The 18333-nt window shown below is 47.6% G+C and overlaps 1 protein-coding gene and 1 long non-coding RNA gene across 2 annotated transcripts; both read right to left on the reverse strand.

Moving 5' to 3' along the window:
• Window positions 1–875: 875 nt before the first annotated feature.
• PHYH (phytanoyl-CoA 2-hydroxylase) lies at window positions 876–11795 on the reverse strand. The gene is made up of 10 exons (XM_050708271.1): window positions 11671–11795; window positions 11052–11317; window positions 8927–8982; window positions 8258–8368; window positions 7639–7804; window positions 7446–7527; window positions 5750–5931; window positions 4676–4825; window positions 3921–4052; window positions 876–1893 (listed from the first exon to the last, which is right to left on the reverse strand). The coding sequence occupies exons 2-10, from the start codon at window positions 11142–11144 to the stop codon at window positions 1840–1842; spliced, it is 1026 nt and encodes a 341-aa protein (XP_050564228.1). The 5' UTR covers window positions 11145–11317; window positions 11671–11795; the 3' UTR covers window positions 876–1839.
• Window positions 11796–13428: 1633 nt separating this feature from the next.
• Window positions 13429–16994, reverse strand: LOC126913147 (uncharacterized). Its single transcript, XR_007707732.1, has 3 exons — window positions 16857–16994; window positions 16362–16446; window positions 13429–13490 (listed from the first exon to the last, which is right to left on the reverse strand). It is a non-coding gene; the product is annotated as an uncharacterized LOC126913147 (long non-coding RNA).
• Window positions 16995–18333: the final 1339 nt, after the last annotated feature.

Genomic DNA, 18333 nt, shown 5'->3' on the forward strand with positions numbered 1-18333 from the left:
GTCGCAGCTCCCTCTGCAGCCAGCTCAGCTGCATGAGCAGCACCAGGCAGCGAGGTCTCCCTTGATCCTGTGTCAGGAACGGGACAGAAATCCCCCAGAGAGCAGCAGCTGGGCTGAGCAGAGCCTCCAACTCACTGGAAATCTTTCGCTCAGGCCCATGCAGCACGCAAAGGCCAGGTCGAGAAGGTCCGGGTCCGGAGAGGCATCGTGGCACAGCGCCCTCGGAGAGGGATCGGTGCCGGGGTTACACAGAGCACGCGTTCAGAAACCACGCACACAAACAGCAAACCCACGGACGCCGCAGGAAGAGGAAGAAATCCCAAACCCTTCTCTGCACTGCAGCCAGACCTCAGCTGTTTGATGACTGCCTGTGAGCAAAGACGTGAGCGGCGTTTGGAGCAGAGCCAGGAGGAGCCAGCCCTGCCACCATCGCTGGCTGCGCAGCACGGCTCTGCTCCGCCTGGCCCTTTGCTCCCTGGCTCTGACAGTTCGCAGCCAGCAAGCTGCAACAGCTTCAAGCCCTGGGCTCTTGCGTGGGCAGCGTCCAGGGTGAGAAGGGTGTGAGTGTTGCGGGTCGAGGACGGGATGCACCTGATCTGCCTTGCCTGAGCATCCTTCTGACCACGGGGCAGCAGAGCAGAAGGAGGCACGAGAGGACATCCGTGCGGCCTGGCCCTTGGACAGCCTTGGACACGAGAGGACAACCCTGCAGCCTCCCAGGGGAGAAAGGCAGAGGGACACTTTGGTGCTGTTTCTTCAGATGGAAGGGCCGAGTGGAAAAGAGCTGAGGACACCAATTTTATACTGGGATGTACAACTACACGCAACACCAGGATTTGTGAACGGCAGAAGTAATACCACATAGCCTCCAAATATAGTTGTGCTCTAATTTAATAAGTATTTCCAAAACAATAGAGTCTGAAAGCAAAAGAGTCTTTCAGAAGTCAAGGAAAAACAGAGTGAAAGGTGAGAGGGTCGTGTCCGTGCACGTCAGTCCACCCAGTGCATCTCGAGGAGTGCCCAACCACCTCCCGACCAGCCAACACCAACAGGCACTTTTTCCAGACCTGCCAGACTCGGAGGAGGACTCCCTCGTTTCACACAGCTCCAAATCATTGTGCAAGGCCGCCAGGAGGCTGTTTGGCCGGCCCAGCCGTTCCCAACCCTATTAACCACACATTTATCTTGTGCCAGTGCTGCTCAGCTAGCTATCAGACCACACCAGGCCACGTCTGGAGAACTCCACCAGTGATCACGTTCCAGCCCGTGAATTCCATTTCCCTATGCAAGTGGCTGCTGCTTTCCCTTTGCCCAGTTCCTTGCACAGCTCCCTTCTGCTGGTGTCACCATCTCCACCTTCATCAGCTGTTCTAATGACTTCCCACGTAAGCACATACTGAGGGGCTGTATGAAACTGATTCCGTGTGCTTACTTTGCATAGAAAAAAGAAGTCGGGCACTTTAAAACAACGTACCCTTGCATAAAAATCTTATTATTAATATAGCGTCAGCTCAGAGGTACGTCGCAGGAGAAACTTTTAAAAACCAAAGAGTGAAAACATCAAAAAATCAAGGTGCTCTTTAAAGACCATCATTCTTTGATTGGCTAAAATAACCACAGCAAATCTCTGTTTTCCGAGGTTAGATTTTCTTTGACGTACATCAGCTGTTCAACCTCAGTGCGATTATTTAGTATTAGCATAAAAAGGTTTTGCGGTGCAGCATTTGGCTGAGTTACCGATACGCGGGTCACCAAGGCGCACACAACTCTGCTGCTCTCTCCCATTAGAGGCGCTCAGACTCGGACAGATGTTTTCCATCCTGGTCCTCAGATGTTCTTCTACAGATTAATCCTTTCCCCTTGCACAAGCCGCGCTCGGAAGTTCCAGATATCCTTCAAAACAAAAAATGAGACAGAGGAAAAAAAACACACCATGAACTTTACTGAATATCCTTTCAAATCCTAAATATCAAGAAGCAAAACAGCCAGAACTGGGAAAAAGGCACAGCCTCCACTCCACTGGCAGGTCTGGCACGGCCTGCGAGCTGCCCGCAGTTCAGTTCTGGAAGGAAACAAGCAGCGCAACGAATATTATCCTTGCAGAAGTCGTCCTAACGTGCTGGTACACACAATGCCTCCCTTGTGCACCACTGGGTGACTGGAAAAGCTCAGGGACTGACTGCGTGTCGCATGCTGCTACACGTGAGCAAGCAACTACCTCTGTGCAGCAGAGCCCAGCAGGAAATAACGGAGATGACATGAATACGATCCCTTTGCCAGAAACGGGGTGGCAAGCAGACATCGCTGCGGACTGTAAAGCAGAAAAAAAGACCACTTCAAGGAGGTACACCTTGGGCAAGTTGCTATCTTGGTTTCCCTGTCTGAGGATTGCTTAGTTCTCATCATTGGTCTCAGGAAGGTAAAATATAAGACCCGAGCACTCCTCCTCGGGAAAAAGCTCCAACTCTGGTTAAAGAAAATAGAACGCTACAAGAAAACACATAGACTGATCTAAGGCACATGTGGGCACACACTGATTTCCACTCCCAAGAAGGAACTTTGGATTTCACTGCCTACCTACGTAACTCCAGGAATCAAAAGTCAAGCAGCTGTAACTTTACAGACAATCTGCAAGTCCAGGGTTACAAAATAAAGCCCGATACCCAGCCATACCTCGGCACACCGTGGAGGAAAAAACAACCAAAGGTGAAAAAGAAAGCCCTCTGCTCCATAATGCCCTAGGTATTGAGTAACTTCAAAAGGAGCTCACTGCCTATTACACCTGGCCTTGATACTGGATGTGTATCTGTTTGGGAACTGCTGTGGATAAAGAAATTCAGAACACTTGGAAACATTCAGCCCCTGTAATAAGGTTTGTTCTTCTTTCAGGCGCTTAATCCCTGGAGAATTTAGATTTGTTTTATATTTTACACAACGGTTTCAATTATTTATTGCAAGAATCTGTTACATTCATCTCGTTTTTTGTTTTTGTTTTTTTTTTTTCTTTTTGTGGCAGATATATAGTGCTGCCTACATCCCTGCTTTTGCCTCAAGTCTGAACAATTGATGTGGGATTATACTTAACCAAAAAACAATCCATCAACTTTTGCAGTCAGATGCGGCTACTTGTTTTAAGAGGAAAAGCCACCTGCCATTAGGAGTTGAAACCATAAGAACTGGGGACATGCCAGATGGAGACAAGCACAGAATTTATTATTGCACCTCCTAATTATTGTGAATTTGGGACAAGAGATCGCTACGTCTTCCTGTTTACATCCTGCGGTCCAAACAGTCAAGGGCTCTGGTTCAGCAAACCTGGAACCAGGAGATGCAGCAAAGGGTAAAGCTTGCATAAAGTGCCCCCGTTCCTGCCTTGCCACATTAGCCCTCCCTACTGCTACCCAGTGGGGCAAGGCCAGACGTCTTGTCAGAAAGCCCAGACCCCCTTGGATGGTGTGAGAAGAGCTGAGCCATCGCTACAGCAGAGCCCAGAGCTCCTCCCTCCTCACTTACACGACTCCTTTTGCAGCCCCCTGAAGAAGCGCTGACGTGGTCTGCACCTTCCCACCTTGCTGAGAGGGACCAAGGCACGTTCACAAAATCCACTCTGGTAAGCAGAGCTGGAGGAGGAACTGCTAGAGCTCAACCAACACGAAAGAGCTGCCTAGGGAGCAAGGCCATTTCTCCAGCGCAGGTAGCTAGACAGCAAGAAGCAGCCGTAAGAGCACAAAGGCCAAAAAAAAAAAAAAAAGCCTGCAACCAGCCTCAGAATATCAGATCTTTTATTTTGCCAAGCACCTCTGCTTGGCATAGCTTCACCTGTGAAACTGGGAGTAGCAAAAGCACAAAACTGCCATACAAGAGGTACGTAGAAAAGGGAACTGAAGAGGATTGTAACAAGGAACACACCAAAGTCTTACCCTGAGTTTCATTGAAGGCAAGCTGTATTTCTTTTGTACCATTTCTTGCAGTTCTTTCTCCAGGTCTTCTTGGATCGTGTTCTTGACATCGATGTAGTAGCCCTCCGAGCTGGCAAAGTGGCAGCTTATACTCTGTGGGAGGAAATTGGGCATCACACTACTGCACTGGCTACACAAATAACAAATGGAAAAAATACTCCTGTGTCCCTGATTGTAGGCACCCCACTCGTTCCTTACAGACCAACTCTGCAAGTTCCTTCCTCCATTCAGAGAACTCCTGCAAGGGTTTCCCTGGAGAAATATTCCTGCTCACACACATGCTCGTCTTTCTCCCCTGCTCACAAAGCATTCCCCCAGCCCCAGGAAGAGCTCCACTCCCATCGCTTCCATCCCTCTGCCTCCCCACACCAGCGTTAGGCAGGATGTTTCCAGCCACCCTGGAAATGAGAGAGCAGCACTAAGCTCACCATCTCACAGATTTCTAAACACTTCAAACAGAGATTCAGCAACTAATTTCTGCTCCTGCTCTGTTTTTTCTCAAACAGCCCCACAGCATGCTCTTCTCCCAAAACACAGAGATGTTAAAAAGGAAGAAAATCAGAGAGAGACAGCAAAAGTATACCAGGAAGTTAAAAACCACCTTTAAAAGCTCATCAGATATTCATGAGCTTGGGGTGTCGGGTATTGTTTTGATCAGTTGCAAGCAAGCAAACAAACAAAAATATCAGCAGGTACAGCAAGGCATGGTTTCCTACCTTTCGGAAACCTGACGTCCTGTTTATCCCAGAGCCGTGAATGAGCAGCGGATGGAAGAACACCGTGTCTCCCTTCTCCATGACAAGGTGAACCTTGGGACCCTTCTCGTCGTAATCAATAATCCCATGGAAAAGCTTGTTTGTCTTACCCTAGGGGAAAAAAAAAAAAAAAAAAAAGCTGAGTTGAAATCACTCAGTTAAAATTAGAGCAAGTGGAGATTCTCAGTGCAGGGAATGGTGGAGACAGCTCCTGACCTGCGTTCCTCCAGGAAGGTTATTTGGTATGGCCAGCTGAGAACCCGCCTGCATGCCTACAAGTCTTGCTACTACAAGCCTGAGGTACAGCAAAATCATATTTTTTTCTGTTTTCTGACGCCAGATGACAATTAAGAAGGTTTCTCCACTGGAGAGAACAGAGAAGAGCACCAGGGAATCCCACAAGGGATGCCACCTCTGGGGTCCAGCCTTCTGCTCCCCATTTAGCCACCATCAGTGCTGGGCCAGGCTAGGAAATATCCGTTCTTAACAGGAAGATAACAGAAGATAACCTTAGGTATTTAATCCCAGCCTGTTGTTTACTGTCCCGTTTTGCTCCTACAGGAAAGCACATGAGCTCTGCAAGCAGGAACAAATTCTCAGGAGGAGAGAGAATCCTCAGACTTGGCAAGGGCACTGGAAAATGGTTGCACGTGTTTAGGCAGCTATGCCACAACGTGACGGACAATTCAGGGGCCCCAGCCCCTGGCCCCAAACTATGGTGCAAGTTCAGCTCCAGAAAAGGATCCCCTCCAGCATCTAGGTATAGACCTAGGGGGGTATTCTTGAAAGTACACCAATATTATGCCGTGATCTACCAGGTGTTACTTTCCTCTGATGAAGAACCAGAGCAACCTCACTCCAAAAGGCTTTGGGTGAAGCTGGGAACAGGAGCAAATCTGCCCAGTGAGGCAAACAAAGGCACTCTCCCACAAAACAACAAGACAGCGTTTGCAGAGACAGAAAAACCCTTGCTGAGAACCTCAGCCTTGCCCTGTGCCCCACACCACTGTGGTGAGCCCCCCCGTGCAGCTCTACCTCACACTGCGTGTAGGAGTGAGGCTTCAGGGTCTCCTTGTGCGTGCCCGGCTGCACGACCAGGCACCCGTTGGTCTCGTCAGCCCTCTCCATGGCGGTCCAGGAGCACACGATGCGGTCCGCCGGCCGGAACGGGAAATAGTGCAGGTCCTGATGCATGGGGTGGAGAAAAGTCTGCTTATCTGCAACACAGGGACAAAACCTTCAGCCTCATCGAACGGGACACGGCCTCCTCAGAAGACTCCTTTGGTGGCCTTCACCACCGCCACCACCACCACCACCCGCCTGCCAAGCTTTCGCCTTTCACTTGGCTGCTCTCGTTTGTGAACTTTAACCAGCACAGTGTTGCATAAACCTTTCCCAGCACAAAGATTTTCAAATAACTCCAGACAGCAGCGCCGGGAAGGCTGTCAAGAAGTCTCTTGATCTGTCGTTGTGCTGCAAGTAGAATCAGCCCTGCCCATGCTGCACTCCACAGATGTTCATTTGGCTGTTTATTCTCTTTTATTTTTTTTTTTCAGTTCCCCCAGACAGTCTACCCAGCACCCTTCTAGCCTTCTTCCTATAGGCTTTTTTTCCCCTCTGAAGTCAAAACAAACAAGAATATTACTGTAGGTTTGCTTGTTACTTCTCTTCTTACTATGGAAATGGAAACATAGCATCCTCTTTCGCACCAAAACCTTTTACATATTTGATGATTTATTTCACCACTGAGTTTGCTCCCAGGACAGATATAGTAAGGCTGTTTCTACTTGCTTCATTTGTCATATTATTTAGACTTTGGGCAGCCTAGAAAACTCTCCTGAGACCCGCACCTCTCCTCAAGTACTCTCAAAAACACCGAGTGGAGGTCTTATAATTACAGAGCAGCTTCCCATTTCTTGACCACGATTGTTTTCCTTCTGCATTAAAAATGCATGGTCTCCTGTTGAATTCCCAAACAAAAACGACACACTTTTCTGCGATGTTTCCAAGATGGCAAGTGGAGACGACTTTCACCAGCTCAGTATTTTAATAACTCCACATACTGTGTGTCTGCACACCCGAGCATAAGAAACTGCTCAGGTCTCAACTTCCCTAAGATGAAACAGCTTACATGGGGTCAGAGCTACTTTGGAAAACTGTAACATGGTTGGTCAGGTTCTCTTTACGCTCCCTGCTCATCATCCTTGTATAAATTATGATTTCAATTTCTAGCAGGAGCAGCCAAAGCCAGGCTTCAAACTCTTTCCTTTGGTACCTGCTCAAGTATCATCACATCAAACCGCTGAGCATGCAGCCACTGTCAGTGAGGTCAGGAGTACAGAAACTCTGAGCAAAAGATGATCTCTGTATTTATTGCCTTTTACCGAGGTCCAAGGAAGCACTTGTTATCACCACATTTGAAAAGTCAGGCTTAAAGGCATGTCACGTTTCCAACAGTGGGCCCTTACGCAAGCACAGCCGGCTGAACAGGGAGCTCACTTGCCCACTTTGAACACCTTGGTGCAGCCAAGAAAACAAACAAACAAAATCCACTGAAAACTGAAATACAAAAAATGTTATCTAAGTAAGCTAAGGTTAAAAAACCCCAAACTGTTACCAAAGTGGTCTCATAAATTTACAAAATTATTTTGTTTTAATTTGTCTCCCATTATTCAATAGACAGCATACACAAACGATTTCTTCATTTCTCTCTTCTCCTAGTTCTCCTTACCAGAATCTGGAAGTTTGTTTATCAGCATGGTGTGCATTGCCATTATGTTTGGCCCTGTGAAGCACTCAACGTATTTGAGGACCTACAAGGGAGAAAACAGAAAAAAATATAAGGAACATGAAAGACAAGAGAAAAGATTGCTGAAGGGCTGCACATTTTATTTTATCTATTTATTTATTTTACTTATTTTTACCTGGGGCAGGGTGCAGTATCTGAAGAGCTCCTCATCTTCCTGGAAGTCCTGCACTTTATTAACTACATTTTCAGACTGGCCATACTTGGATTTCAGGGCCTCGTTTTTCATAATCATAGCTCCCGGGGGGCTCACCTCCTTCTTACAGATCCTTATGAACTCCTTCCTGCAAAGCAGGAGAGAGAGAAGACAGAGTGCATTGTAGCTATATTTGGGCAAATTGCTCTCCTCAAAGACACTGCATCCAGCACCACCACACACGTCTGTTTTCATAGAATCCCAGAATGGTTTGGGCTGGAAGGGACCTCAAAGCCCCCCCAGTGCCACCCCCTGCCATGGGCAGGGACACCTCCCACCAGCCCAGGCTGCCCAAAGCCCCATCCAGCCTGGCCTTGGGCACTGCCAGGGATGGGGCAGCCACAGCTCCTCTGGGCAGCCTGCGCCAGGGCCTCACCGCCCTCTGCGGGAAGAATTTCTTCCTTATAGCTAATCGAAATCTCCCACTTGTAGTTTAAAGCCATCCCCCCTCGTCCTGTCACTTAGTTTTGGGAGAGTCCAACTTCCCCAGGTTTGCCCCTGTGCCCACGACCCATCAGCACCTCGGCCAAGCGTCCCATACCTGAAGCGCTCAATGTCTTCATCAGAAACGAGCTTCTTAATGAGCAGATAACCGTTATCTTCATAGAACTGCCTTTGCTCTGGGGTGAGGATGTTGTTGTCCAGGGTATAGCTGAGACACGCAGGAGAAAGGCGTTGGCGCGTTAGGGCGAAGCGCAGGGCATCGGCACCTGGTGCTAGAGGCAGATGGCCCCAACCAACCCCGGGGGAAAATTATTGACAAACCCTCTCACAGCAGGCACCAGGGCACTTGAATGTCACCTCAGCTCTCCAGACACACGGTTATTTACCATGCCCGAGGGATGGCTCAGCCCAGCAGAGCCAACAAGGTGTGTGGAGCACCTCTGCCACATGCAGAACTGGAAGCAGCTGCTGCTGTGCTTCGTGCCCTTCTGAGTGGGAAAGGCTCAGCAGCTTCGCTCTCAGCAGGGAGATAGGAGCAGATGGGAATGTCCTCCACAGTCAGATTATCCGCTTGGACGTTTTCAAGATTTGGGGTTAAGCTTTATTATTAAACTACAGTTAAATTATGGGAATACATCCCTGCAAAATGGAGGACTGCGCAAAGACTGATGATCAGCGCAGGAGCTAAGTTGCGCAGGGTGGAAACAAAAATTGAGCTCAGAAGTGTTTGTTTTTTCTGCTCTCTACAAAAGATGATACAACTTACCGAAACCTCCCTGGCTGAGGAGCAGCAGTAACGTGTGCTGAAGTAGGAACGCTTGCCTGGGATGCAAATTAAGGAATATACACTCAGACACATAGAGTTAATGAACATCTCCATGTCCTGAATCCTACCACATGGGTCATCTTAAAAATATCACAGAATCGTAGAATGTCTTGGGTTGGAAGGGACCTGAAAGCCCACCCAGTGCCATGGGCAGGGACACCTCCCACCAGCCCAGGCTGCCCCCAGCCCCATCCAGCCTGGCCTTGGGCACTGCCAGGGATGGGGCAGCCACAGCTCCTCTGGGCAGCCTGCGCCAGGGCCTCACCGCCCTCAGAGTAAAGATTTTCTTCCTTACATCTAATCTAATTCTCCCACTCGTGGTTTCAATACACCAGTATTACCAATAGCCACCAATCCCTAACATACCCATCCCTAAGAGCAGCTACAGGAGGAATTAGGTACATTAGGTAATTAGGTACATACAATTAGGTAATTAGGTACATACAAGATGATATTAAACTCCCTATGGTGCAGGTTTCATTTTAAATAAACAGAGAGATCAGGACACTCTTCTCCAGGCTGGGCAGCTTGGGCCTTGGGGTGAGCTGGCAGAAGGCAGCTAACTCCTGCCGGAGGATTTACTAAGCAGGGAGAAGTGGCTGCACACATCCGCACCCCAGCAGAGCAGCTCAGAGCTCCCGTGGTTTGGGGTCGCTTTCTATTTTGTGACTGGTGTGACCAGTATCACTGCCAAGGTATTTCTTCCTCTGTAAAAGGAGATGTTTTTGGGGTGGAAAGGTGACTGTCATAGCAGATTCCTCAAAGCCAGGGATTAAAACAAAACTGGTACACCGAGGGAACATACGTCAAATAAACCCGTTCTTACCAGTTTCTGTTATTTACCTTACCCACACACCTTCCTTGTTCCCGCCCAGTTTAATCATAATTTTGTCCAAGGCTCTTCATGTCACAGCCTTTACGTCTAGATTTAATAACAGCAGTGCCTGAAACTGGATACAGACCTGGGGGGTCCCCTGGGTTTGCCTGAAAAAACACAAGTAAACCTAACAATAATGGGGAAACACTTTAGGATCCCATCAGGAACTTACTCCCCTTACAACCAGGGTGCTTTTCCTTGCATTTACGTCTGATTTTGTGCCCCTGCTTGCACCTGTGTCTCTTACCAGCCTTGGTTAACTGCTATCCATACATCTTTATACTTTTTATACATTTGGAGACTTTTATGTCCTGCTTGATCACATCCTCTTCACTAATTTATTATAATTCAGAAAACTTGCCAGCATTCAGCTCTTACTGAGAATCTGCAGCATTTATTTTTTATTAAAAAAAAAAAAAAGGGGCAAAATTTAAGGCAGCAACTTTAAAAATAGCATCAGCAGGCAGTCTTCACTTAATTTTTGGAAATGTGGAACAGACCAGGGTGAAAACTTTCTGCCAGTCTTGTTTCTTTGGTCTACGGTAAGGCAGGCGGCCTCCAAAATCTCTACATCCTTTCCCACTCACCAGTACAGCACAGACAAAACCTCGGAGCTTTTCCTGGTGCTGGTCTAATGGTCAGGTCTGCAGCTGCCGACAAGGTCTGAGACTTGCTGTGTGATTGCTGAGCCCTGCAGGGTTTATTTCCCCCCAAAACGTCAATCTTTAGGGTAAATCCCCCTGCTCACTGCTCCCGACACACAGGCAGCTGCAGGATGCACACGCGTGTTGTGTTTTCAGCATGTTTTACGAGCAGACCCCGAGAAATGAGCAAGCAGAGCTGATCAGAACATCACGTGCCGTGGAGCGATGCCAAAAGGTGGCCGGCCCATCAGATGCACAGCCCCGTGCCCGGGTTGTAGGGCACGGGGAAGAAACTCCAGGCAGCGAGAGGCTTTTGGGGCGGGACTCCCCGAAACCAAACCACCAGGACACACGCTGCCCTGCTGCCTACCTGCCTGCCACACGCTACCACCCCACAGCCGGGGTGCCTGCGCATCCTCGTAGAGCACCACCGAAGCCCTCCTAGGTGTGCAAAAGCACACGGAGGGGTGGGGGCATCCAAAAGGCCCCCACCCCAAGAGGGCCAACATCTCACCGCCTCCCTCCCCACGGACATAAAGGATACAAGAGCAGGGGCTGTCCCCAGCCGGGGCGAGAGGTGCCGGAGGATGGTGTCCAGCCGAGCCGCCGGCCCCGACCGCTTCCCCAGCTGCTCCATCGCGCTCGTCCCGCAGCCTGACCCTACAAACACCCGGGGAGGAGCTGGGCCCCGTCACCCTCTGCAGCCGCTGCCTGGGCTGCACATGCGCCAGCAGCCGTGCATGCTCAGAAAAGCTGCAGAAAGGGAGCCAAGGCCTGGCAGGGTTTGTGAGTGGGAGGGCCCGCTGGAGGCTGGGAAGTACGTGGGGAAGCTCTGAGCGTGCTTTTGCTCGCTCCCCCCTTCCCGTGTTTTTCCCTTTCTGTGCCAGCAGTTACTGAGCTGCGAGGATTTAATCAGCCCTGTGCAGAGAGCGGCGCTTGGCGTGCTCGGTCACAGACCATGGATGAGGCTGGCAGGAATATTCTCTTTTTTTTTTTTTTTTTTTTTTTTTTTTTTTTTTTTTTAGCTCCCGTCTCTCAGGAGACTTTCAGAGCTTGCCTCGTTTCTCCACGAATCAGTTTGCAAAGATCTTTATGGCCCCACAGTCACCTCAATACCGTGTCAGGGTTTGTTTCCTAAGTGCCTTACTTGCATCGATACAGACCTGGAACGCTTGCAGCCTCCATCACATCTGCACTGGATGCAGGACGCTGTGCTGGGTGGCCTTTCTGCCCAGCTCCTGTGGCAGCTCCGGTGCTTTTAAGTCAGCAAAGAGGCCAAGGAGCAAAGCGGGTCACAGTGCTGCACCTGGGGAGTTCGGGGTGAGGAAGAAAGCCTGGAAGGGAAATCCTGGTGTAGGAGGATAAGAGCACTTAGCATTAAAACGTCCATGTGCTCAGAAGTGCTGTATGAGTATAGGTTGCTCCTAGCATCCTCTCCTCTGCCTTAACTAACACCGTGAGCATGTCACCTGAGAAGTCTGAGAATATTAAGGGACTTAAAACACCTCCAGCATGGCTCAAAAGGTGATTTTTGTTATTTTTGCACACCTGCTGTTGCCGGTGCTCCTTTTAGAGCCTTACCACTCCTCCAAAGCGGGCTTCAGGTCCCCTGTGTCACCGTTTAGACTAGCTTGTGCCATCGGTGTGGCAATCAGTTCATCCTCACTTTCCCTGAAAGTGCTATGCTGTGAGGCGGGCGCAGCTGAAAGGTGAGGTTTCTGATGATGGAATTAGCCATCCTGCTTCCTTCTCCATTCCCTGGGCTAGGGGTGTTTGTCCGACCAGGACTGAGCAAAGCACTGCAGGGAAAACCCGTTAACAAATACTTTGCAGCAATATAAACCAAGTAGCAGCATCAGGACTGGAGGGAAATTACGCTAAGAATTGACATTATTGTGCCAACGCACTGTATGCCAGCACCTGCTCAATTTCTTCATAATCCTCTTCTGCATGAGCGACGCAGCCAGGCCCTGCTCCTGAAGACGCACCATCACCGCTGCTGTACAGTCCTCCAGGAGAGCACGTCCCCTGTTGCTCCGAGCCATCTCACGATGATGGGGTGTGCACCACAGCTACTTTAGGAAGCTCAAGTCCATTGTGCAACAGGTTGTGCTCGAATCCAAGGTGGCGTCTTGATGAAACAAGACCTCGGCTGTCAACATCCTGAGCTTCAGTATGTTAGCTCTACAGATAAACAGAAACGAAGGCATGGACAGGAAGTGCTTCTGAACTTAACCCGCATCCTAAAACCAAACCTGAATGCCTTCAAAACTCGGTGGCAAAACTATCAAGGACTTAAGTAAAGATGTAGCACAGCAGGGTACGTAGTCATTTGTGGCTGCTGCCCGGACTGGAGCGCGATCCTGTTTCTTGCTCATGTGGCCAGCAGTCCCATGCATGCTCAAGTGAGGTTGGTCACTCCCTTCAGGGACCGTGACAGAAGGGAGGGTGTTCACACAAGTGGGAAAAAACAGGATCAGGAACCCAGAAAAACACTTCTCATATGACAAAACTGTTCTGTGTAGTCAGAAGGAAGCACGCAGGCATGACGAAGGGAAAACAAGCGGCAGCAGTGACAGCACACAGCCCTTTATTGCCAGTAACAGCAGACCTTTGACTCCTGATCTATAGGAAAACCCTTAGTCATAGGTAAACAAAAAGTTAATAAGAGTCTCTCTAAAAGCAAATTCAAGGGAAAGGAAAAAAAGCAACAAGAGTAACAGTTTTGTTACAGAGGTTGTAATTACAACTGCACCGAAAGCTCTATTTATAATTCAGATATATGCTGTAATTACCTTCACAATCCAAAGAGACAGGAACCCCAATAAATCTTCACCTGTGACAAAATTCAGGTACGAGACATCAAAAAGATAAAAGACAAACAATACTACACATGCCAGTTCTGACACAGACCCCTTGTGATGTAGCTGTTTCTTCCCCTGTATACGTTTAACAGCATCTTCTGCAAAGGTGTCTTTCGTGTCTGAAAAAAATAAAAAGAACGTGCAGTGAGTAATTCTGCTGTACTGATTTAGAAGCTTGAGAACGAACATGCTTTTATACATACATAATACACACACATACCTGTGTGTATGTACATATATGCATTTTTAAACAAGAATAAATCAAACCTCAGAGAGCTCATCTCCCCGTGCATTGTTTACAATCATTCCTTTTTACTTATTGCTTCTCTGGTGATGTTGCTAACACCACCCGTGTTAGCACTGGTAATACTGGTTAATATCCAGTAACACTGGCTTGCACAGCAACTCCCATGTTCCTGGCCCACCCTGTTATATCAAATCCCCAAATAATTCAGGATACATCATCCACCTTGACACAGAGGAATGGATGGTTGAGGTGCGGCTGCCCTTTATTTGTACCATCACATACAGCCCATGCCCAAAGCGCTGTACACGTGTACTTTAATATAACAAAAGGTCGACTTCAGGCATCGCTGCCACCGCTCTGTGCTGCAGAAGCGAGAACCACACCGTGACATAAATGGCACAACTGCTGTGTTCACTCTCTAAAAACTGGGAAAGCGTTCGCTGTTCTGTAACACACATGGTATTCTCTCATATATAATATGGTGGTCTGTTCAAATGAAAAAAATGTCCTTTGTATCTTATTCAATAAATGAAAAAACACTACAGAGTGAATCATTTTCAAATACATTCATAAGCTTTGCTAAAGTACAGGCTGAATATCACCAACCTAGGAAAAGAAAGAAGGAAGAGACTTTCTTTGTTAAGATAACTGATGGCGACATTCATCTTTTTATTAAAATTAATGGCATTTGACAGTGGCCGTGTCTTTGCAAATTACTTTTACAGCTATGTCTGTCAGTTTACCAAGTTTTATTGAACATTTTTATACAGCTGTTTTGCATTTGGCTTTTAGTTTTAATGTTTTCTGTTCATTAAATCACAAAAGTAATAAAAACTAAACGATCAGGATTTCTACAAGCAGCACTGAGATGGTTCTAATGCACAGCGTTGTAATTTAATAAGCATCTCAATTGACTATTAAAATCCACATTATGATCAGAACTGTAATTCCAAAGATGAGGTCTTCTGAAAGCCTAATTTACTGCAGTGGGAAGTGGCAGCTGCTGCAACTCAGCAAAATTAGCTTTTTTAAACTTAGATGTCAGGGAAAACGGATGTAGGAGCCGCTAACAAGAACAATAAAATCTACCACCAACACACAGGTTCACTTTTCAACACCAGAAGATTCAAGAAGGGCTTCTGCAGATATATTAGGAGCAAAAGGGAGACAAAATATGGACCCTGTGGGGAACAAATAGAGGGGGCTAGTGATGAAGGACACAGAAAAGGTCAAGGGAACTGCATGGGAACTGCTGGCATGGTCTCTGAGGTTCCTGAGGTCAGGTTCCTGAGTCAAGCAGCAAGATCCCAGGGCAAAAAACATCACTTGTGTTGCAGCAGACTGAGTCAGAGACCACTTGAGCAAAGTGGGCGTTCTCAAATCTGTGGGACTCGCTACATGGGATGTATCAGCATGAGCTGATACAACTGCAAAGCTGCTCCCTCTACTGTTGCCAGGAGAGGTTCAAGATGTCTACAAAAAGGCAAATGTCATACCTGTCTTCACAAAGGGCAAGACAAGGGATCCGGGGAGTTACAAGCTATGCCCCGGTCTCCAAAAAGATTATGGATTAAGTCTTCCTGGGTTTGCCATGTCCAGGTACACCAAGGACAAGACAACTGGGAACAACCTGCATAGATTTACCAAAGGCAAATTGGGCCTGGCCAATCTCCTCACCTTCTGCAGTGGAACAGCTCCGCGGACTAGGGCAGGGCAATGGACAGCGTTTACTTTGACATTACAAAGGTTTTTGCCCTGTTGGGACAGGCAGACTATAAAAATGGGTGGAACATTGGCTGAACTGCTGCTCTCAAAAGGCCGTGACCAGCAGTACAAAGTGCAGCTGGCTGCAAAGCAGCCTCGCAGGAAAAGTCTCAACGGATGAGATGAAGATGAGCAAGAAGCGTACGCCTGCGATCGGAAAGGTTTAGGTTGGGAAAGACCTTTAAAGGTCACCTAGTCCAACGCCGCTGCCACGGGCACGGACATATTTCAGGTTGCTCAGCGGGAAGGGCTAACTGCATGCTGGGCTGCATTAGCAAGATACCCCCAAAGCGTCAAGGGAAGTGATTGTTCCCTTCCAGCAGGCACTTGAAAGATTACGTCTGGACATTGTGTGTAGTTTTGGGCTCCCCAGCAGGAGAGAGAAAAAGACATTGGCACACTGGAGCTGGTCCAGTGGAGAGCCACCAAATTAGGAGGCTGAAGCATACGATGCACAAGGAAAGGCTGAGAAAATACTGCAGCTGGAGGAAGAGAAGGCTCCCCGGAGATCCTACAGCTGTCTGCAAGTGCCTAATAGGTACTAGAGAAGACAGCCAAACTCTTCCTGAGGGTTCACAACAAAATTAAGAGACAACAGGTCCGCAGCAAGGAAAATTCTGCAACAACTGCAGCAAGGAAAATGTCTGCAACTGCAGCAAGGAAAATTCCTGTTAGATATATGAAGAAAATCAGGCCAAATTTCTCAATTAGGCCAAAACTTCAATTTCAGGGGTGGCCAAAGACTGGAATAGGGGGTATGGAAGGACTGAGCAATGTCTACCATGAAGATATTCAAAACTTGACTCACACAGGCCTCAGAAACCTAGTGTGATTGTCCTTGCTTTGGACCAGGAGCCTGTAAGACATCTGTTCCAGACTAAATTATTTTAAGAGCTCATTTACTATAGCAGGCGCATCCTCTGAGTGACCTGTTGTAATAAGGAATGTGTATCGTATGTGAACACAAATATACATTTACCTTAGAAACACCAGGACCATTTTCCTGTGGTTACCATATCTCCCTCTTTGATGGCTGGAGATGTGAAGTAACAGCTTCTTCATACCTTAAAAAGAGGCAACAGAAAAATTTAAAAATAATTAAAAAAAAGGAAAAAACAAAACCACACACAGAAAAAAAACAGCCTCTTCCTGCACAGCAAGCTCTTTCACCACCACCTGATCCCTGCAGTTTGTGAGCTGATGTGCAGAATCGCCCTTCACGGAGGTGTTGATCCAACTGAGGTCTCCTCCCTCTCCCCACTGACCACCTAACCTGGGACAAATGCCCCCAGAATTATACAGGGATACGTATTACCTTCCCCCACTCTGAGCACTGGCCAGAGGTTGCAGTCCTATCTCGTGGTCAGAATACAGACACACCTTAGATGATGACTCCTCCCAACCGCTTGCCAAACATTTAGTGGAAAAAAGTCAATAAACCAGCAAATATTGGTTACTGTGCCCATCTGCTCACCCTCCGGTCACTCTTTTTTCTGAGTTCTGCCTTGTTCCTGCAGCACTCACACTAACTCTCATGTCTCCCAGGTAGAAAACAGCTGGCCAGTCCTCAATTACTAGCAAAACATCAGTTCAAAATAATACCTTTAAAAAAAAATAAAAATAAAAACCATTCTGACGTTATATACCATTACGGCTAATTTCAAGAGCGTTATTTTACCCCTGCTGCAGGGGAAAAGCAAAAAGACAGAAGAAACCTCATATTAAAGAGAGATTGTAATAGATATTAACTAGCTAACAATCCACGCTACTTATCAATTGTATCGTTCAGGCTAGGGAGCTTTCCAGTTGTTAAATTCCTTCTTCTTACTCTCCACTCCTGCCGTAACTTCAATGGAGTTTTACAAGTAGCTTTTTCTTCGAGACTGACTTGTGGAAGCCGGTGCATGCAGATACCTGCGTATGCAAATGAAAGCACATTACATTTGTATAGGAGGCTGGACAAAGCCAATAAAAAACACTAGTTGTTGCTTTCTCACGGCTTTTTGATGCCAGCAAAACACTACGCGTTAACAAAAAATTAATTTAAAAGGCTATCTTTGAGTGCTAGAAATATCTAGCACTAATATCTGATTGTTCAAAGCTGTATGACTTCGGACCTGCTAAGTCCTCTTCATATACCCTCCTATAGCTTAGGCTTGATCGAAGACCTGGCATTTAGCAAATAAAGCTTCTGCACAAATCACCGCATTCACCCGGTGATGATAAGGGGGGATTGCAGCTCAGCGCTATCGCCCCCTCTGAATCCAGTGGCACAGCTGGAAATAACTGCCCACATCAGCTCTGACCAGGGCAAACACCACCTCCGGGCTGCCAGCGCCAGGAAGCCCTTTGGGATGCAAATTGCTGCCATCAGAAACCAACAAGGCATTTCCCCTGGTGCTGCTGCTGGTGGCTGGATTCAGCAGCTCCAAAGGGAAGCTTTCTCTGAACAGCTGGACAAAAAAAAAAAAAAAAAAAGGGGGTTGGCCCTGAAAGCTTTTAGGAACACGATGACCGATGGTTGTGAATTTTCACTCACCTTGCTGATGAAGCAGCCTTCCTCCAGGCACCCTCACCCGCGAGGAGAAACCTTCAAAGCACGCTCGGTAAAAGAGAAGGGTTGGTTTCACACCTGGCTGATGAACTTATCGACAGAGCAGCGAAGAGCAGCAGCTACAAACCAGAACATTTTCCTGCGCGGTACGAGCCCCTCGCCCGCATCTAGCACCAGCTGAAAACACAAGCCATCTTTCCAACAAGTGCTTTCACACACCGAGCACTTCATACACATTTAATCTAGTTTTTTTTTTTTAATCTAATGAAGTTATTTATGCAGCGACAGTCTTTTCCTTGACCATAAAGAACAGAAGCCCAGCCACATGGTTTTGTATCAGAACACAGAATGCATTTCACAAAATGGTAAGGGAAAAAAAACTTAATTCAGGACTTTT

This window comes from Cygnus atratus, chromosome 1 (genome assembly GCF_013377495.2).
Source record: "Cygnus atratus isolate AKBS03 ecotype Queensland, Australia chromosome 1, CAtr_DNAZoo_HiC_assembly, whole genome shotgun sequence".
Lineage (NCBI taxonomy): Eukaryota > Metazoa > Chordata > Aves > Anseriformes > Anatidae > Cygnus > Cygnus atratus.

Coding starts and splice junctions, on each gene's coding strand:
- PHYH (XM_050708271.1), bottom strand. CDS start 11,144: ATGGAGCAGCTGGGGAAGCGGTCGGGGCCGGCGGCTCGGCTGGACACC. Junction 4,826..5,749: donor ACTCCTACACGCAGTGTGAG/GTAGAGCTGCAC, acceptor TTTTTCCCCTAG/GGTAAGACAAACAAGCTTTT. Junction 1,894..3,920: donor TGCCTTCAATGAAACTCAGG/GTAAGACTTTGG, acceptor TTTGTTTTGAAG/GATATCTGGAACTTCCGAGC.